Source organism: Schistocerca nitens, chromosome 1 (genome assembly GCF_023898315.1).
Source record: "Schistocerca nitens isolate TAMUIC-IGC-003100 chromosome 1, iqSchNite1.1, whole genome shotgun sequence".
Classification (NCBI taxonomy): Eukaryota; Metazoa; Arthropoda; class Insecta; order Orthoptera; family Acrididae; genus Schistocerca; species Schistocerca nitens.
Genome location: NC_064614.1, coordinates 1,125,522,260 through 1,125,541,531, shown reverse-complemented (window position 1 = coordinate 1,125,541,531; position 19,272 = coordinate 1,125,522,260). Strand labels below are relative to the sequence as shown.

General features: G+C 39.0%; 1 protein-coding gene across 2 annotated transcripts in view; it reads left to right on the top strand.

Annotated features, from left to right (window-relative positions):
- LOC126238586 (UBX domain-containing protein 11-like) overlaps positions 1 to 19,272 on the top strand; it is a 197,813-nt gene that overhangs the window by 53,640 nt on the left and 124,901 nt on the right. For both annotated transcript variants that reach the window (XM_049947801.1, XM_049947800.1), the window contains exon 3: positions 6,499 to 6,647. In XM_049947801.1, the coding sequence (XP_049803758.1) occupies positions 6,499 to 6,647 (149 nt within the window). The remainder of the gene's footprint in view (positions 1 to 6,498; positions 6,648 to 19,272) is intronic.

Sequence of the window (19,272 nt, the reverse complement as noted above, 5' to 3'; positions counted from 1 at the left end):
ACTCAAGTGGCAGACTCTGCAAGAGAGGCACTGCATCGCGTGTAGCTTGCTGTCCAGGTTTCGAGAGGGTGCGTTTCTGGATGAGGTATCGAATATATTGCTTCCCCCTACTTATACCTCCCGAGGAGATCACGAATGGAAAATTAGAGAGATTCGAGTGCGCACAGAGGCTTTCCAGCAGTCGTTCTTCCTGCGAACCATATGCGACTGGAACAAGAAAGGGAGGTAATGACACTTGCACATAAAGTGGCGTCCGCCACACACCGTTGGGTGGCTTGTGGAGTATAAATGGAGATGTAGGTGAATAGTAATAGTTTGTGCTCTGTTGCACTCTTTTGTGTCAACTTTGCTGTGTAAACTTAACTTGTGATATAAATGCCTGAATGTAAATGTGTTTTCATTTCTATGAGAGATAAATATGAAGGTAATGAAGGTTAATGTAAGGTGAATCTGCAACGAAGTAATGTAATCAGTAGAAGGTTTGTAAGTTGACAAATGTGGATATAAAAAAAAAATAAAAAATAAAGAAAAAGATTAGCACTTGCAATTTTATACCTAAGCCTGATCTCACTGATTGATCAAGCATAAGACTATCAAGATCTCGACAAACATAGATTTAGATTATGCTGTTTAAAAGTGGTAAAGAAAGATCACAAAGAGGTCCTTTCTCTAGTCACATTCTGTGCGAAAAGGTAATTCAATGTAATGAAAATCTTGGAGAGTGGTCTAATTTTAAATCAAGCACAGACTGGTTAAAATGCTTAAGTCAAGACATGGTACTTGTGAGCATCAAGTATAAGGAGAAAAACAGTCTGCTGTTTCTTTCAACATCAAACTAAGGGCTATAGTGGGGGAAGAAGATTGTGCTCTGAAAAACATTTACAGATCTGACAAGACTGGGCTCAATTGGAAAGCTTTGCCACGAAAAACTCTTGCTTCATGTCATGAATTAGCAGCATCTGATCATAAAATAAGCAAGGATCTTACTACTGCTTTATCTTGTGCTGATGCTACTAGTAACCACTGATTGCCAGTGCTTGCCACTGGCGAAAGTCGTTTCAAAAAGTAAATATGTCTGTGATGCCTACTGTTTACACCTCAGAAAAGAGCACCCGGGGGATAGCCATATTTTCACTGAAAGGCTCATGGAAGTTTTTGTACCTCCTGTAAAAGCTCATCAGCTAAATATTGGCAAAAGGTAGAAAACATTACTGCTCCTCGCAATGTACCAACTCATCCGTCATATCTTAAATGAAAAAGACGAGTTCATAAAAGTCATATTTATTCCACATAATGTAACCTGTTTATTACAGCCCATTGATCAGGGCATTATTGACACTTTCAAATGGTATTACAGAAAAAAATAGTTACGCAAGTTACTGTTGGAAAGAGAAGAGAAGGGAGAAGAAAGTCTGTTAAGAAATCATAAAAATTTTGATTAGAAAAATGTGTTCTACATGATCAGAGTAGCATGGGGTAAGAGTACAGAATTTGAAGAAAGCCCGCAGTAAAATTATGGGGAGGGAGGAAAGTTCTATAAATTCAATTGAAAAAGACGGACACAATGATATATCCAAAAAACTCAATATGCTAAAATTACTCAGTCACCATGAATGTGATGAGGAAGATGTTCAAGAATGGATGAGTGTCTGTGATGCAGATCCAGTGCACCAAATCATGCAGGATAGGGAAATAGTTAACCTTGTTACAGATGAAGCTGACTCCACCAGCATCTCATCAACTAGTGGCCCAGAAAATGAAGATGAAAATACAGTACAGCAGCTCCTTCTGAAGCATTTACATGTTCAGAAACTGCCTGGTGAGGCAAGATGAAAGCAACCAGTATCAGACATCTGTCCTCAAACAATGTGCATGATTTAGTCATTCATAAGTGGGTAGGCCTGCTTCGACAGGCCAAAACCAAGGATTTTTTTAAGTATTAATTATTCATGTATGTAATGTACATGCAAAATGGGCTGTGCTGCATATGTTCCTACTGTACTTGCTTTTGTAATAATAAATGATATTCATGTTGTTATAAATATTTGTAGTTTTATTGGTAAATGAAGGTATACAGCTTAGGTATCCTAATAAATTGGTTTTTTGAACACACTCATCACCCGTTTAGATCAAGAAAATTGATGCTCTACTGTGCTGCCAGTGTACAGACCACCAACAAGAACTCTAAATTTTAATTCAGTCACCATAAAATTTTTGCCTGAAATTCAGAGAAAAGTTAGCTTTTTTATAATGTGTGAAATACAAGATTTTACCTACCATGTACGTGCTTATACCACATACATGCCTATATTTCAGAGAGTAAAAGAAATAACTGTTCTGAAGACTGCACTTTTAACATAACTAAAAGTGAAAGTTAATATCACTATATAAACATAACTCTAAGTAAAGAAACAAAGTCAGCATACTATACTGCCATAATTTGTGTGTTATAAGTACAAGAGGAGACACACTATTGATGGTAATTACTATGTGTTGTGAATGATTCTATAAAAAAATTAATTCAATATATTAATATCCTTCCCCAGTCACTTAAACCATCCCCTACATACTCAGTGACCAGACACAATGGAATATCCCCCCTTGCAACTCATTGCTTCTTAGGACTGAGCTACTGAATCAAATTCTGTGCCAGGGTTTTTGGCTACCTCTGCCATGCCCAGAAATAACAAATATCCTCCCTACCCTTCCTACAGTGATATTCTGCCATCTACCGAATCTATACAATATTCTTGGCAGTCTCTATTCTGTCCCTGTTCCCAACCTCTTGCCTTTGACTTGTATCCACTAGATTTAGATGCAAGATCTACCTCATACATCCACCCACTACCACCTCCACTAGTCCTATAATAGGCATCTTCTATCCTTTCAAAGGCAGGGTTTCAGCGGAGCGGTGTTAAAAGTATTCGCTAGCACTGAGTGAAGCAAGCTGTAAATTAATGTACACCTACCTCAGTACAGTGTTCGTTCACCATCCGTTGCTCTGCATTCGTAGGTACTATGAGGTTGATGTTAAAAGCAGCGTTGAAGAAAACCATTGTCCATACTTACGATTGCATTGTCCGCGTAACTCAAGTAACAAAATAAACCTGTAAATCTGTAGTAATAATGGGCAAAAGTGGATGCTTCCTTCCTTCATTGAAAATGATACTAATGTTTTAGTTATGGTGTCAACAAGCCCACATTTACGTTGATAGCACATTTACTACTAGTTCATGCAGCATATATCACACACAAGACAGCCAGAAATTTACTAAGTTCAACCTGAAATATTATGAGATTAATACAGTCAATACTCTGCTATGAAATGAGTTTCACACTTGGTCCTTTTCAGTTGATTCTTCAAAGGAAGAAGTTCACCAAAAAATGTTCTGTAAATGAATACTGAACACGCCACACAGAATTCTTCACTACAACAAACACTCCAAAATCTCCCAAACTTCACAGAACTGTCTGTAAATGCATCTGCTTGCATGGCGATATAAACCAAACACGAAATAACAGTCACTTCTTCATTTTACAAATAACTTTTTCAGACACATCTAACATGACCTTCTCATATGGCAGCTAGTCCATGACTCACTGAATGCCATTGCTTTCAGGGCATATAACTCATTTCAATGCACGGGAAAGGCTTTACTCTTAATTGGTTGATCAAAATGAACAGCCAATCAGATCAATCTTTCTACATCGAATTCGTGCTTACACTGTTTTAGTCCAATCAACATTCACAGATGCATTTACATCATTTCAGCAAATATTAACAAAATGTTCCACCAAACCAAACAAAATGAAAACTAAGTGAAAACTATGCTTGAAATATACTTTAGAACTGATTATCCTTTTATTACCTATCTGGCTGCCTTATTACAAAAGCAAACACTCGTAGACATACGTTATCTGTCAGTTAAGGGGATTTACAGTTTTCATGACACCCTGGTGACATAACACTTGTTAGTTATGTAAGGTGTAATAAATATAGAATTGAATTTTGACGCATGTCCCACATACGCACTCACATTTACTCTCACCCTAACACAAAATATAAATATTAACTTTTAAACTGTTGTTTTCATTACGAAAGAAAAATTATCGAAAGTCTAGAATTGAAAATCTTTATAAAATAAATCAGCACAATGATAGTGCTATAATTGTTTTCAGATAACAAAAGAAATAAAAACTGTTATTATTCCTATCTGAATTTACTTTCTTAAGTGTCGGTTAAGCACTTTTTAATTGGTTTTTCATATCCCTGAAACTATTATAGGTAGTGGTATCAAATTTTGACATTAAGTTCATCTTAATAGCAAAAGGTCAAGTACCAAATTTGGAATAAGACAGATAATATTTAACATAGTTATTTAGTTACTTATGTGAAGTGAATAAGTGATTTCAGTAGGTGCCATAGTCAGCATTCTCAAGGTCCGCTTTAGTGACAGGTGTGGCTATGATGCATATGGCAGGCCACAAGTCGGCCGCCGCCAAATGATACTATACTGCAGGCTTCCAAAACAGCTTGCCATAACGTAACAAAACTTACTGCAAAAATCTGCAGTTCCATAATAGCTGCAATGCTACAGGGCCACCTGTGAAAGCAGCCATGTGGTGTACCAAATTAAATACAAACACTGTGTGGCAGTTTACTTGGGCAGGACCACTAACAAGCTATCTGTTCACAAGAATGGCCACCACAAAACATTGGCAAGAGACAGCTGCACCATCCAGTTGCCAAGCTTGCTGCACAACATGGGGAGTGTGGCGTTGGTGACTGCTCCACTGCCTGTGCTATCTTGATTCTTCCCACCAACACAAACTTTTCTGATCCCCACCTGTCTCTATCCCTTTCCTGCTCCCACTCCAACCTCACACAGTACTTCACCCCAAAGCAGACCTCCATAGCCCTTTCCCCTTCTCTGCTTCTCTCCTTTCTCCTTCCCCGTCCTCCCCAAAAACAGTCTCCTGATGCTGCAGCTCACAGCTTGCTGTTGTGCCTCCATCACATCTGTGCACACTCCCAGAGGCATCAATACAGCATCTCCCCCAACCTCTTCTCTGCTATACCCCCTCCCCCCCCTTCCTACTCCATACTTCTTCTGTACCCCCACTATCCATTTCAGCTGAGATCGCTGCTCACCATATTCTAGCGTTAGCACCCATAGATGACAGTGACCGTGAGTGAAATATGTGTGTGTGTAAATTTTGTGTGTGTTTTTCTCTTCTTCTGAGAAAGCACTTTCAAATATACTTTAAATGAGACTGTCTGCCACTCAGTGCCTCCTCTATGTGGTGAGTGGCAATCTGTCCTATTTCAGCTTTATTTTGGAACTTGGTTAGATACATTTCTATAGGCACAAAAATTACTGCTTGGACTTGGGCCTAATTATTTTTTAAGTTATGTTGTGGTTATGCCCTGATGGAATGTGGACAAAAGAGAATGTCATGTCCAGCTGTAATGAAATGGGGCCAACAATTTGACCAAGCCATACAAATGTGGGCGATGCTGACTGGGAAGGAAGGCCATCAACATCGACCAGAGTTGATAGTGTGTGGGCTACTGACAAATAATATCTGGGAGAAAGATGTATCCGTAATTGGAGAAACAACAATTAACGATTGGCGTGAGTTCCAAATTCTGTTTATTGCCAAGAGTTCCACAATAACAACACAACTTGGTGCTCGATCAAGAGCAGCGACTGGGCTGCAGAGTCCAAGTCCGGTATGGTAAACAGTTGTAGTGTAGCGTCGTTCCGGGGTGTGAAGTCAACGTAGCATGTAGGTAGCCCAACACGAGACTGCCAGGCGTGGTGGCGTATGCGGCTATATAGGGTGAGTGGTGGAGGAATATGCCCGCCTTACCCGAGTCCGCTTGTCGTGTCTTGTTATGATTGGCGGCGCGGCCTCACGTAACTATCTCTCAGGAGGACGCCGCCTGAGGTTGCCATGACAGTGCGGAGGCACTCAGTGAGTGAGGCCCGCGCCTGCGCTGTAAAGCTGTGCAGAGCTGCGCATAAGCGGGGTGTGCCAGCCGTTGGCTGTGTGACGTAAAGACTGTGACCACGCAGTTGCAGGCACCATGGAGTGGGCATTGACTATACCACAAAAGAGATTTTACAATGATAAGGAAATTCAAGCAGCAGTCCTCAAACAACTCTGAGACCAAGAAGCGGATTTCTGACATCAACTCAACAATTTGTAGAACAGTCGACTTTTTACATAGATTTGATGGCTATGTTGAAAAATAGTCATGTATCTGTGTCAATGTGAAGTGTAGAGCAGAACTTAGATGAGATGCCATAATTATGTGTAAATTACTTTTTAAAATTCCCAGGTATCATGTGATAAATGTCAGTACTGCAAAATTTAAAAATATTAGGTCTGCAAAACTGTATACACCTATTCTGTTATAAGTGTAGTTTGATGCAACACATAAAATGCATCAGGTGATCCTCATTTCTTGATTACTTTTAATTTTCCTTTCAGCAATTGAGCTGCCTGCTGATCTCATACCAGTTATAATGAGAAGACTGGGTGAAGCAGAGAGAAAAGTGGTACGGTTATCCAAAGAATTGGCAAATGCTGAGAATAGTGTAAAAGAGAGAGATAAACAAATTCTACATCTGAATGAGAAGGTGAAATATCCCTTTCATTTCAGTATATGTCATTAGTGTTAACAAATTATATATATCATTAAATGAGACTTCCCAAGCATATGGTAGCACCTGTTTCTAAAATTTCATTTAAACTCTTTTGTTGTTCTTTGACCAACATTATTTGAAAATCATGTCAGTACTAGTGAAAAATTCTTGGTGTAATTCTACTCATAGACATAGATTTATCATTTATTTTTGTTCCTAAGTAATCTTCAGTCTATGCATACAGATTACCTGATAACAATAGTCTGATGATGGAAAATCCTGTATGGAAACAGTGAAGAGGAATGAGGGCACACTAGTAATGGAGCACTAATGCAGTTGAGCAAGGATGGGGAAAAATTCATTGTGCCTCTGTAGAAGGAACCATTCTGGGAATTACTTTAAGTGATTTAGGGAAATCATGTAAACTGTAGATCTTATGACTAGACACAAATTTGAACCTCATTGCTCCCAAATATGAATCTAATACCATAAATTGCTCTGACACACTCAAATCATAAAATATCCGTGAAAAAACTCATTGTGTCTCAATCATATTTTTACTTTCACTGTGGGCAGAGCAAAGTCTCTTGGTAAAATTAATACTGTAATGCTACAAAGTCGCAGTTATGTCCTTGTTTTGCACGTTGGTATCAACAGATGCCTTGAGGTAGGTGAGTCACAGACTTACTCCTTAGGAAAGTTACATTTCAAGGATGTGTGACTGTTCTGAGATGGGAGAAATGTTCGCCACAGATCAGTAACTGTTAGAACTAAAGTAACTACCCTTCAACAGAAATAACTTTCAGCATTGACTATGCAGTGCAATCCAGCAATATCTGTATGCAAATGTCTGCAGAATTAATCACTGACTCAGGTGTTGCAGAATACTAAGAAACTATACGATCCTATCCGTCTCAGAACAATTGGTCTATTTCAAGATACCCGTCAGTGTGTGCCCACTTGACTCAGTGCAAGGACAAACATGTTTATTGTGAATGCACCAGTTTTCAGGGATATGTGATAGGGCGCTCAGCAGCTTTGGAGTATTTATGGGACAAGACTGCACCAATACCACAGTGGAATGCTTCAGTTGCTACTATCAGAGGGATACCAGAGGTGTGCGTTGTCGAGCACAGTACAGGGAAAAGGCAATCGTTCAAAGCTTGGAAAATTTGTTGGCAGCAAGGTGATCACACAAGATGTTCACCTTGGCATTGTTGTGTTGTTCATAACATAAGTTAGTTTAAGTAGTGTGTAGGTCTATGGACCGATGACTTCAGCAGTTAGGCCCCTTAGAAACTCAGACACATTTGAACATTCGGTCTTTGTAAGAGAATTCTGCTATATTTGCAGTCAGTCAGACGTTGTAGTTCATCGCATACAGAAACATTTATAAGTCTTTCCTATTCATACGAGGCTGCATTTTATTGATCACTGCAACATAATACTTCACTGATTCCAGTTCATTTTCTGAGAGTTTAAACCTTAAATATGCCAAGGTTGCACAGGTTGCATTTAAGTTCTTTCACTGCCAGTTTCTGTAACAAAATTATGAAGTTGTTAAAATGATCCTTTGGCATTGCAACTGGGACTAAAATATCATCAATGTATATGGGAAGTAGGGAATACCTTATAGTAACTGATCCATAAAATGCTGAAACATGACAGTGACTAGAGATTCTGAAAGGTAACCACTTATAACGGTAAAGGCCATATTGTGCATTTAGTGCTAGGTAAGCTTGTGATGCTGCATCTGAAAGGCTTTGATACTATGCCTCTGCAATGTCAATTTTACAGAATAAATTGCTGTGGCCTAATTTTGCAAAGAGTTCGTCTGGGGTCCGTAGAGAATATGTTTCCAATTCAGCTTGTGCATTTTTTGTTACTTTAAAATCACAAAGTTACAAGCTCCAGTTGTGTTTGCATACTGTGCCCATAGGAGTGGTCCATTGACTGCGGGGATTGGCATTAATACATCTCGATGAGTGAGTCTGCCTGGCTCTGTTTTGAGGCTCAGCTAGAACACTAAAGGGGGGAAATGTTACATTGTTACTAAACCATCATAAACTTTAATGCTCCATATATTATTCGAAAGGTGTCATAATTTACAGTTTATAATTAATTACAATTACAAACTCTCCAATTGTATAACCCATACCAAATAAGTACAAAATATCCTGTTTTACACTCAGTACTGACAATATCAGATTGGTGAGAACCGTAGGATGGTACTAACTGCAATTGTATATTTTGTGAGACATTAGTAATCAAGGGTTAAAGCCAAGGCCACTGGACAAGGCTTGAAATAGTGTGGGGCAGCCATCATTTTATAAGTGATGTTGTCTTCCCTAACCTAGGTGAGAAGGTATGAGCGTATCTATCACAAAGAGTCTTTAAGGTGGTACAAGACCCTTTGTATGCATGGTGTAAACTGTATCATGAATGATAAATCAGAAATTGTGGAAAGAGTCCATTGCAAAAAATAAAATAAAATATTGTCCACTTTGGGCTCAGCTACTATTGGAAAATTTACTGGTTGGGTCACTTGGTTCTGAGTGAGTAAAACTGGAAGCTTTCCTACCAAAGGACATGATGTCATCCATAGACCCAAGTACAGGGTGGCGCACAAAATGTGTTACCATTTTGTTTTTTAATATAAACTTTATCGTCAATTACCCTATGGCATATGGCACATGACTTCCGTAATTTCACTGCAAGCTTTTAGGATAAGTCTTCTGAGCTCCATTAAATCACGTGGACATTTCGGGAAATTTTTTTTCCTTTAGGTACCCCCAAAGAAAAAAGTCACATGGATTGAGGTCTGGACTATTGGGGGGCCAATTTTGTCCGTCATTGAAGTGACCTGAAAACCTGAGTGAAATGATTCGCATGTCGAAATGCTCGTGTAAAAACTCCAACACAGTGTTTGCAGTAAGTGGCCTTGCTCCATCTTGCATGAAACACTGCATGTTGAAGGGCAAGGCAGTAGTAAGAAGCTGTGGAATGAAGCTATTGCAAAGCATGATCAAATAACGCTCGCTGTTCACAGTTTCTTCAAAGAAAAAGGGTCCAATAAGTCCGTGACTGGAAATTGCTGCCCACGCTGTAATCCTCGGAGCATAATGTTGTCATTCATGAAACACTTGTGGGTTTTAAGTGGCCCAAAAGTGTACATTTTGTTTGTTAACCACACCGTCTAAATGAAAATGCAGCCATTGCTGCTTACTAGTCTCCTAGCGGCAGTATCGCGAATTACACGTCATTTCATAACTCATTTGTTTTTCCAGGCTCTGCTGGTACCGCTGTAGAGATCCCAGCGGGATATCTAATGTGCATCGTAAATTGTGAAAGAAACAATTGGTAACACATTTCCTGCACCACGCTGTAGTTGTCTTGGCGGGCACCATGAACATATGTAAGAAAATTAATTTAACAACAGTACCAAAGCACCAGTGCCCAGTAGTAGCATCACAGGATTTCTGCAAATGAATGTTTCTAAGTACATTTTTTGTGCTGTGTTCTGAGAAATCTGCACTTCGACAGATTGATCACTCAGTTGGTTCGTTTCAGCAGGATGGGATGTATCCGCAGTGAAACTGCTAAAACATGCTTGCTTTTTAAGTGTACCTTTTTGCTGTCCACATGCCATATTGTGTGCTTATGGGAGCATGTGTAGCATGCATGGCAAAGCAAACAATATTTGCAGCCAGGCAGTGATGCTGCTGTTGACATGGCTAGTCGCTGGTGGTATAAATTTTCGCTGAGTTATCCAGACTGAAGAGCAAGTAAGGACTCCACTGAATGTGACATGACACCCCATATGACCAGTGCCGGAGAGCTGTCAGCTGAAATATTTCCCATTATAAGTAAACTTTCAGTTGTTTGAACAGTTTTGTGGGCTTAGGTTATCTACCAGAGAAGATTCCAATTACGCTAATATACGTTACTCTCTTCTGAGTTGGATGTATCCTGTGCTGTAACTTCACTATTGAAATAGTCTGCATAGTTCTTGTAGCAATGCAAGGGGTATCAAATTTGTTATAAAAGTAAGTAAACTACTCAACGGGCAGTATTTTTCAGTACAGGTATTTTGTTCATTCCAGGCAAGTATTGATTCTTGACGTCATCGTCTAGACATGAGTTGACTGTAATCTGAATCCGTTTTAGCAAACTAATATTTTCTTTCAGGCAATAAAATCTTATTGATATGAAATACAAGTTCTTGAAATTTATTCAGAATGGAAAATGTTAATTAGTAATTGCAGGACATTATTTATCTGTTTAATATAAAGGTGTTTTGAATTTTGTGTGCATGAAAAAGTGTGAATTTTTACTCTGAGACGAGTTAACACTTAGAGTACAAAGATTGTGTGTGTACAGTTCACTGACCTGTGCGGTGAATTTTATTTTTTGTGATTTTGACCTGAATGGAAACAAATCTAATTTCATTTAGAGTTTACACAAGATAGACACATCACATTATTACAAAAGAGTCATTTAGCCCCTAAGGGAAAACTGAAACCTGTGCGCTCGATTTGAAATACGTTGCATGCTAGTGCATGATCGAGCTGTCCAGTGAATCGTGTACAATAGTTGCAAATGCGTTTGGACTTAATGCACGAAGTTGGAAATTAATTTTGATATAAGTGCTGATTTTTACAAAAAGGAACTGAAAGTTTATTCAAAATATTGAGGTTCTGTTTTAATTGAGACACATATCACCTTGTTGATCATGTTGCTTAGCAACACTGTATGCAGATTAATTAATTCAATACAATGATTTGCGACGTAATAAGTCCCATTACACATACAAACTGTTACACGAAATTTGCTGACCACATTAGAGTCTGAGAGTGATTTTATTTCCGGAAATGCCAATAAACCAGTGCTTTCAAAAGTTAAATTGCTAACTGTTATATAACTTCATTGATTGTCCCTCGCCACTACTGAACGTGTTATATCGTGTCTCTTCACAAGAGATCTCAAGAAGCCGGAATAAACAGGAAACAAGAAGAAGACTAAAGAAAAGGCATCAGCATATACTTGGCACCCAATGTGGGGCCTGAAAAGGCTATACTAAAAACTTAAGGCCCAAGGCACGAACATTGACCCGTTGGAAAGGATAAGTACCCACAGCTAATGTGAGATACTCACAGGTACAAGTAGTATAGACATAGTATAAAAGAACAGTTCTACGGTTGACCAGAGCGCAGTTGTTCATATATGTTGTGAACAAACAAATAATTGTGTGTTGTGTTGATATTTATATTTTAACTGTGTATAAAGATACTAGGAAAAATGTACACCTGAACAATGAGAGCGTGAGATAATGCAACCCAGAGTTTGGAAGTGATGGGTGAGGGGAGTGAAAGTGGATATAATCCTCATGAGGAGGTAACTAAGGAACCAATTACGAACCAGCAGTTGCATAATTTGAGTGAGGAAAATCTTGGTGAAAGAGTCCAAAATGTAATAAATGTAGGACAGCAATCACATAATTTAAGTGGTAGTAATATCTTGATGTGGAGGTGGCAGTAGAAGCAGACCTGAATACAAGTAGAAATAGTAATATACAGGATTTTATAAATACCAAAGTTACTCAGGGAAGTATGAATCTTACATCAAATGTTACAGAACTTAAAGGTGATATTATTATTAAATTTATGGCGAGTATGCATTGTCAGTTAACTGAGAATATGCGACATTTAGATGAGAAGTTTGGTGCTAAATTTGATTCCCAAACTGAAAAATTCAACACTCAAATGGAAAATATGGGTTCACTAAATGAAAAATTTGACAAGTTTGAGTCACTTGAAAATCAAATTGTGTCACTTAAAGATAATAATAGACAATTAAATGAGAAATTCGGTAACTTAAAAGTAGAGTGGGAAGAACGATTAAGTACTGAATTTAGTGAATTAGACGTAAAAGTTTCCATGGGTATGACTAACGTACGCACCGAATTTATGGTTCAAACAGCTCTGAGCACTGTGGGACTTAACATCTGAGGTCATCAGTCCCCTAGAACTTAGAACTACTTAAACCTAACTAACCTAAGGACATCACACACATCCATGCCCGAGGCAGGATTCGAACCTGCGACCACAGCAGTCGCGCAGTTCCAGACTCAAGTGCCTAGAACCGCTCAGCAACACTGGCCGGCCCAAATTTATGGGTGAAATTAATGAGATGGAGAATGAATATGAAACTATTTCAAAGGGGCATAGTGATTTATCAGATAAAATCTGTAACTGTGAAAGTAGTTACTTGAAGACTAATGTGCAAATTGAGAATCTGTCTAAAAAGATGTCAGAATTCGAAATAGACACTTGCAAGGGCATAGGTAAATATTTTAAGGACCAAACTAAAAAATTAGATAATGATCTTTCTGAGTGGATAGAAGTTAAAAATCGAAGAGTTGAAACAAGCTGAGGTAGTTAAGGAAAAACGGATGGGAAATGATGAACTTATCAAGTTATTTACTAGTGAGTTTCAGGCTATTAAAGATAAAGTAATTGAAGACTTACCTAAGTGGCAAAGTGAAACAAATTGTAAATTGTCTGAATTATAACAAAAATCTTCATGAAATGAATTGACTAAAGACAACTATTCTGAAGACAGGCTTAGGAATAATAAATGTATTGACTGTTATGGAAATGAAAATGACACTTTTGTCCAAAGAGGGTGCTTGTCATCTTTAAAGGTTGAGACAAGCATATTCAAAATCAGACAGTTTCCTACCTTTTCAACTGAAAAAGATAACATCCATCTAAAAATTTTCATCAACAATTTTAAGTGTATTTTTCCTCGCAGTTGGTCTGAACATGATAGACTTCAATTTATTGTGTCCAATATCACAGGTGAAGCAGCACTGTGAGCTGCAGAAGTGTGAGAATTGTAATACATGTGCGGAGTTTGAACAACTTTTCTTAGCAAAATACTGGTCGAGTAGCATACAAGAGGCTAAGAAAGGAGGTGTATCAACTTGAGTTTTATAATAGTAAACGAAGTTCATTAAGACAGTATTTAGAGAAATACATTAATAAAACGAGGTACTGGAGTGATCCTATTTCCCATAGAGAAGTGATACATATTTTGAAAGGAAGATTCATACATGTGAGAAACTTTCTTTCTGTAGGCGATTCAATCAATATGGTACTAGAAGGTGCCCTAGTGTGGGATAATAATCAAATGTCTGCCTTACAATATAATAATAATAATAATATTAACAATAATGACAACTGAGATAGAAATACTAAACCTATACTACATGAATGAGGACAAGTGACATCTTATGGCTATGGTAAAGCCAATAATCATCATCATCATCTTGGACAGTTTCCAGCCACTGGCTGGGTCTGTCGGGAACACAAGCCTCTCCATCGTGTTCTGTCTTTCCACCATTCCCCCTCTTCCACCTTCGTCCAGTTCTCTCCTTTTCTCGTCACACATTCCTTCACTCCCTTCACCCATCTATCTCTTGGTCTTCCTCTGGGCCTCTTCCCCTCCAGTTGCAGATCAAACATCCTATTTGGAATTCTTCCCTCATCCATTCTCTTCATGTGTCCATACCACTGCAGTCTAGATTTTTCTATCCTGTCCTGTACTGGTTCCTCCTTTAGTCTTTCCCACACATACACATTTCGCAATCTGTCTCGTCTTGTTACACTCAACCTGCTCCTCTGGAACTTCATTTCACTAGCCTGTATTCTACTTTTGTCGCTTTTGTGCATTACCCATGTCTCCCTTCCGTATGCCAATATGGGTACAAAGTAGGTTCGGTATATAATTCCCTTGGATTTCTGTGGCACCTCCTTGCTCCAAATAAGCCCCCTAATGCATTTGTAGAACTGCCCTGCTTTTCTGCACCTTTCATTTATTTCCATTGCGTTTCCCCCCTTACTTTCAATCATGCTTCCCAGGTACTTGAAGTTCTCTACCACTTGTAGTTTTTCCCCTCCACAAGTTATATCCACATTTGGCCTATTCTTCTTCCTTGTTGTGACAGTTATTTCACTTTTCTTTGCAGAGAAATGCATTCCATATTGTGCTGCCGTTGCCTCCCATACATCTAACTGCTCTTGCACCTCCTTCTCGCAATTTCCCCATAACATCAGGTCATCGGCAAAAGCACTGCTTTCATTTTATGATCTCCAATTGCATCTGATACTTGCTGTAGGATTTCATCCATAACAATAATAAACAATAAAGGCGAAAGTGCACTTCCCTGTCGCAGCCCATTTTCCAGCTTGAACCATGCAGTACGTTCCCTCCCCACTTTCACACAACTCTCACTTCCCTCATACATTTTTCTGACTTTTCGTGTTATCTCTTCATCTATCCCTTTTGCGTTCAGCACATCCCAGAGCTTGTCCCTACAGATACGCCTTCTCAATATCTAAAAAGGCCATGATTAAGTCCTTCCCGTACTCATAGTGCCTTTCCTGCAGTTGCCTTACCGCAAATATGAGGTCTGTTGTTGATCTTCCCGGTCTGAAACCATACTGCTCCTCTTGCAGTCTACTTTCAATACTGCTTCTTATTCTCTTCTCCAGGATCTTTTCATAGATTTTTCCACAGTGGCATAGCAGGGTGATACCTCTGTAGTTCTCGCATCTCCTTTTATCCCCTTTCTTGAAGATCGGGACTATAATTCCTTTCTTCCAATCCTCAGGAATTCTGTTCTCCTTCCACACCACCCTCAGCACTCTGTATTGCCACTGGGTTCCTACTACTCCTGCTGCTCATATCATATCCACTGTTACTTCGTCCCAACCTGGTGCCTTGCCCCCTTTCATCCTCTTTATGGCTTCTTCCACTTCATTCCAAGTTAGATCCTCAATTTCCCCACTATTATAATCGTCTGCTGCCTTAGGCTCTCCATCGCTGTTAGTTACCCGCTTGGCGGCATTCAACAGATCTTCAAAGTACTCCTTCCAAATCTTTTTGAGCTCATGCATTTCCTCCACAACTCTTCCATTATTATCCATGATCCTCAGGCACTCGCTTCTGTCGTTCCTCTTATTTCTTACCATGGTGTAAAGTACTTTTATGTTCCCTTCACTGTCCTCTTCTAACATTCTTGTCCATTTTTCCATCCACTTCTTCTTCTCCGCCCTTACTATGGTCTGTGCCGCTTTCCTTATATTTTACCCTAGCTTCCTCTGTTCGGGTCTGGAACCATTCTCTGAAGGCTTTGTTCTTTCGAAGTACTGCCTCTTTACATATGTTGTTCCACCATGGGGTTTCCTTACTTCTCCTCTTTGTGCTAGTTCTTCCGCACACAGTCTCAGCTGCCTCAACTAGAGCCCTCTTAAAATCTCCCCATTCTTCTTCCACTGTTCTCTGATCTTCCTTTGGCAGCTTCTTCCTGATCAGTGTCTGGTACTGGGTCCTCCCCTCCGTTCATCCTCTTTCAGCATCCATGTCTTCAACCTTTTCTCCTGTATATCTGTTGCCCTCCTATCTTTTTTCTCTCTCAGGGTGGCTACCAACAGCCGATGGTCACTGTCTAAGGCCTCAGATGGAATGATCTTATCATCTGTGAGGCTGCTCATCATCTGCCTATCCACTAGTACATAGTCTACTACTGAAGTTTGGGACCAGTCTCCACTGTACCAAGTTATTTTGTGGCTACTTCTCTTCTTGTACCAGGAATTTGCGATCGCCAGCCCATTCCTCTTGCAGAATTCCAGCAACAATTTTCCTCTATTTCGGTTCCCCCAGCCCTCTGGTCCCATTATCTCCTCGAATCCTTTCCTGTCTGTGCCAACATGTGCATTGAGGTCCCCTATTATAATCTGATTACCTCCATTTAGCTGCTTTTGCATGTCATCTTCAAATTCCTCCTTCTCCTTTTTTGTACACCCCACCTGTGGGGCATATGGTTGGATGATTTCAATGCTTTTTCCTTTCACTCGTACTCTGGCTTTTATCATTCGATCGTTGATACCTTCCACCTCCTCCTGCAGACCCTCTCTGACCACTATTGCCACTCCATTTCTTCCCCTCTCATATAAACGGAACACCTATTATACTAAAGAGACCTATAGAAATAATAATAATCAGGTGAATCAGATTAGTACAGGAAAAACAAATCATAAAAGCAGATATAATGATTCGAATAATCAGTGTGGTAATTCATGCAGATGTGATATATACCCAGAAGACAATCCAAATGGTATACAACCTTGGAAAGACCCTTTGGCGCCTGAAGTTCGATGGGTAGACACAAATGTAACTCAACAACCACAAGGACCAATACCACTCAGTAACAGAGCAATAAAGTCACAAAGGGAACAACTTCCAAATTCTGACCATACTGTACATATTGTTGAAGTACATGACCCACCAAATATGACATCTACCCAAAGATTAAACTAGAACTGGTCACCAAAAGCCTTCCTGGGATGACTGGAGTGGATGAGGAGGGCAGGCATCATTTTAAAGTGAATGTGCTGAGGTATAATAATGATTTGGACCTAAGGGAGGAAATGATTGAAGAAACACCTTACATTTCAAATAAGTGTGGATGAATTTTGCTGGCAGTAGTTCAAGCTGTAATAAATGGTATTGATGTTGAAAATTTGATTGATACTAGAGCAACCATTAGCGTAATGATGCAGGATTGTTTTAAACAAATTGGTCAAGGAGTGGAAGTGCTTACATTTCCTGTCACTGGATGTGCTGTATCTGGAGTATTTAGCGCGGAAGCGCAAAAGGTCTCAAAGCAGGCACGAGTCAACATTATGATGCGGGGAGCTTCAATAGAAAGTACCTTTTTAATTGTTTCAAGAATGACCATACCATGTGTTTGGGGTCTAGATATTTTGTGTTATGCTGGAGCAGTCATCAATTTAAAGGAGGAACATGTACCTTGGACTCTGAAGCCGATGTTTTGACAGTCTCTATGGTAAAGGGCAAAATAGTCCCGGATCAGTATTGCATGAAGTTAATGGTTAGCTATATTGGTATTGACTGTAATTTAGTTGATGATATTTTCTATATTGAATATATTGGAGTTACGCTTCATGAAAAAATCTCCAAATCCTAATACCTATATCTGCAAGTCAACAAGAAGATTTGTGTTGCTTGTTAAGTAATTATCTGCCCATATTTATCAAACGTCCTGGAATAACCAAAGGTTTTGAATACGACATTAAGACATATTCACTCGAATCCTTTTGTCACACTTCCTACTCTGTTCATTGGTCAAAGAGGGAGGCAGTAAAGAAAGAAATTAACAAAATGTTAGAGTGGGGAATTATAGAGCCCACTCATTCTGAATATTGTAGCCCTCTTTTGGCGGTCCTCAAAGTGAGTAGTGATGTCAGATAAGTTATAGACGCCAGAGAGATAAACAAGATAATCATACTGGTACAGACAAGACCTGAGAGTTTGGATGAGTTAATTCAGAAATTCTGTGGTGCCAGCTTCCTGACATCCCTTGATATGAGAAGTTCGTACTGGCACACGAAAATCACTATTGACTCTAGAAAGTATACTGCTTTTATTTTTCTGAACAGAAGTTATCAATTCACTATTATACTATTTGGACTGAATATCAGCGGATGTGTATTTATATTGGACACTGTACTTGGACGAGATTTGCTCAATAGAGTTACCTTGTATGTGGACAACCTATTGATCGCTACTGAAACATGGGAGGAGCATCTCGATCTTCTTGAACAGGTATTTGCGAAATTCTTGGAGCTTGGAGTAACAGTAAATTTAATGAAATCTAGATTCACCAGAAGTCAACTGAAGTTCCTAGGACATATAATTATACCAGGCGGTATTATGCCGAATCCTAAGAAAATGAGTGCTATCAGAAAGTGTCCCTATCCAAAAAATGAAAAGGAATTAAAATCATTCATGGGATTAGCCTCATTTTTCCAACAATTTTGCCTAGTCAATTAATCAGCCAAGAATGTTTATTAAAGTTATTACGAAAGAACATCATGTGGAAATGGACCCTTGAGTGTAGTCAAACGTTTGACAAAATCCAAGACGCTTTAGTTAATGCCCAGTTGTTACATCATTCAAAACTTGAACAGGATTTTTACATTGCCACTGATGCTTCCAAAACAGGCCGAGGTGCTGTGCTTTTCCAAATGGATGATTCACAAGATATGAATACCATTAAGATTATAGGATTCGCAAGCAGAACGCTCTCTAAATGTGAAAGGGCATAGTGTACCACAGAGTTAGAGGTAATAGCTATGGTATGGATACGTAAAAAGTGTAGATATTTTGTCTATGGAAAAAGAATAACCATATTTTGTGACCATGAATCTCTGTCTTATATTTTAACGGGAAAAATATTTCACTCAAGGTTATCCAGATGGTCCTTGTTACATCAAGAATATAACATTTCAGTGCAATATATAAAAGGGAAAGGCAACATTGTATCTGATACTCTATCTCATTTGCCTAGAAGACAGGATAATGAAGAATTTGAGGAACAGACTTTAGATTTCAAAGTAATGGATCTGTCTATTGCATTTTTTGAGAAACAAATTTCAAAGTTGTGTCACAATATGCCGCAGTTGCAAGAACAAGATCCTTATTGGAAACCTATTTGAGATGTAATCAGCCAATGAGCTACGAACCATTTGGG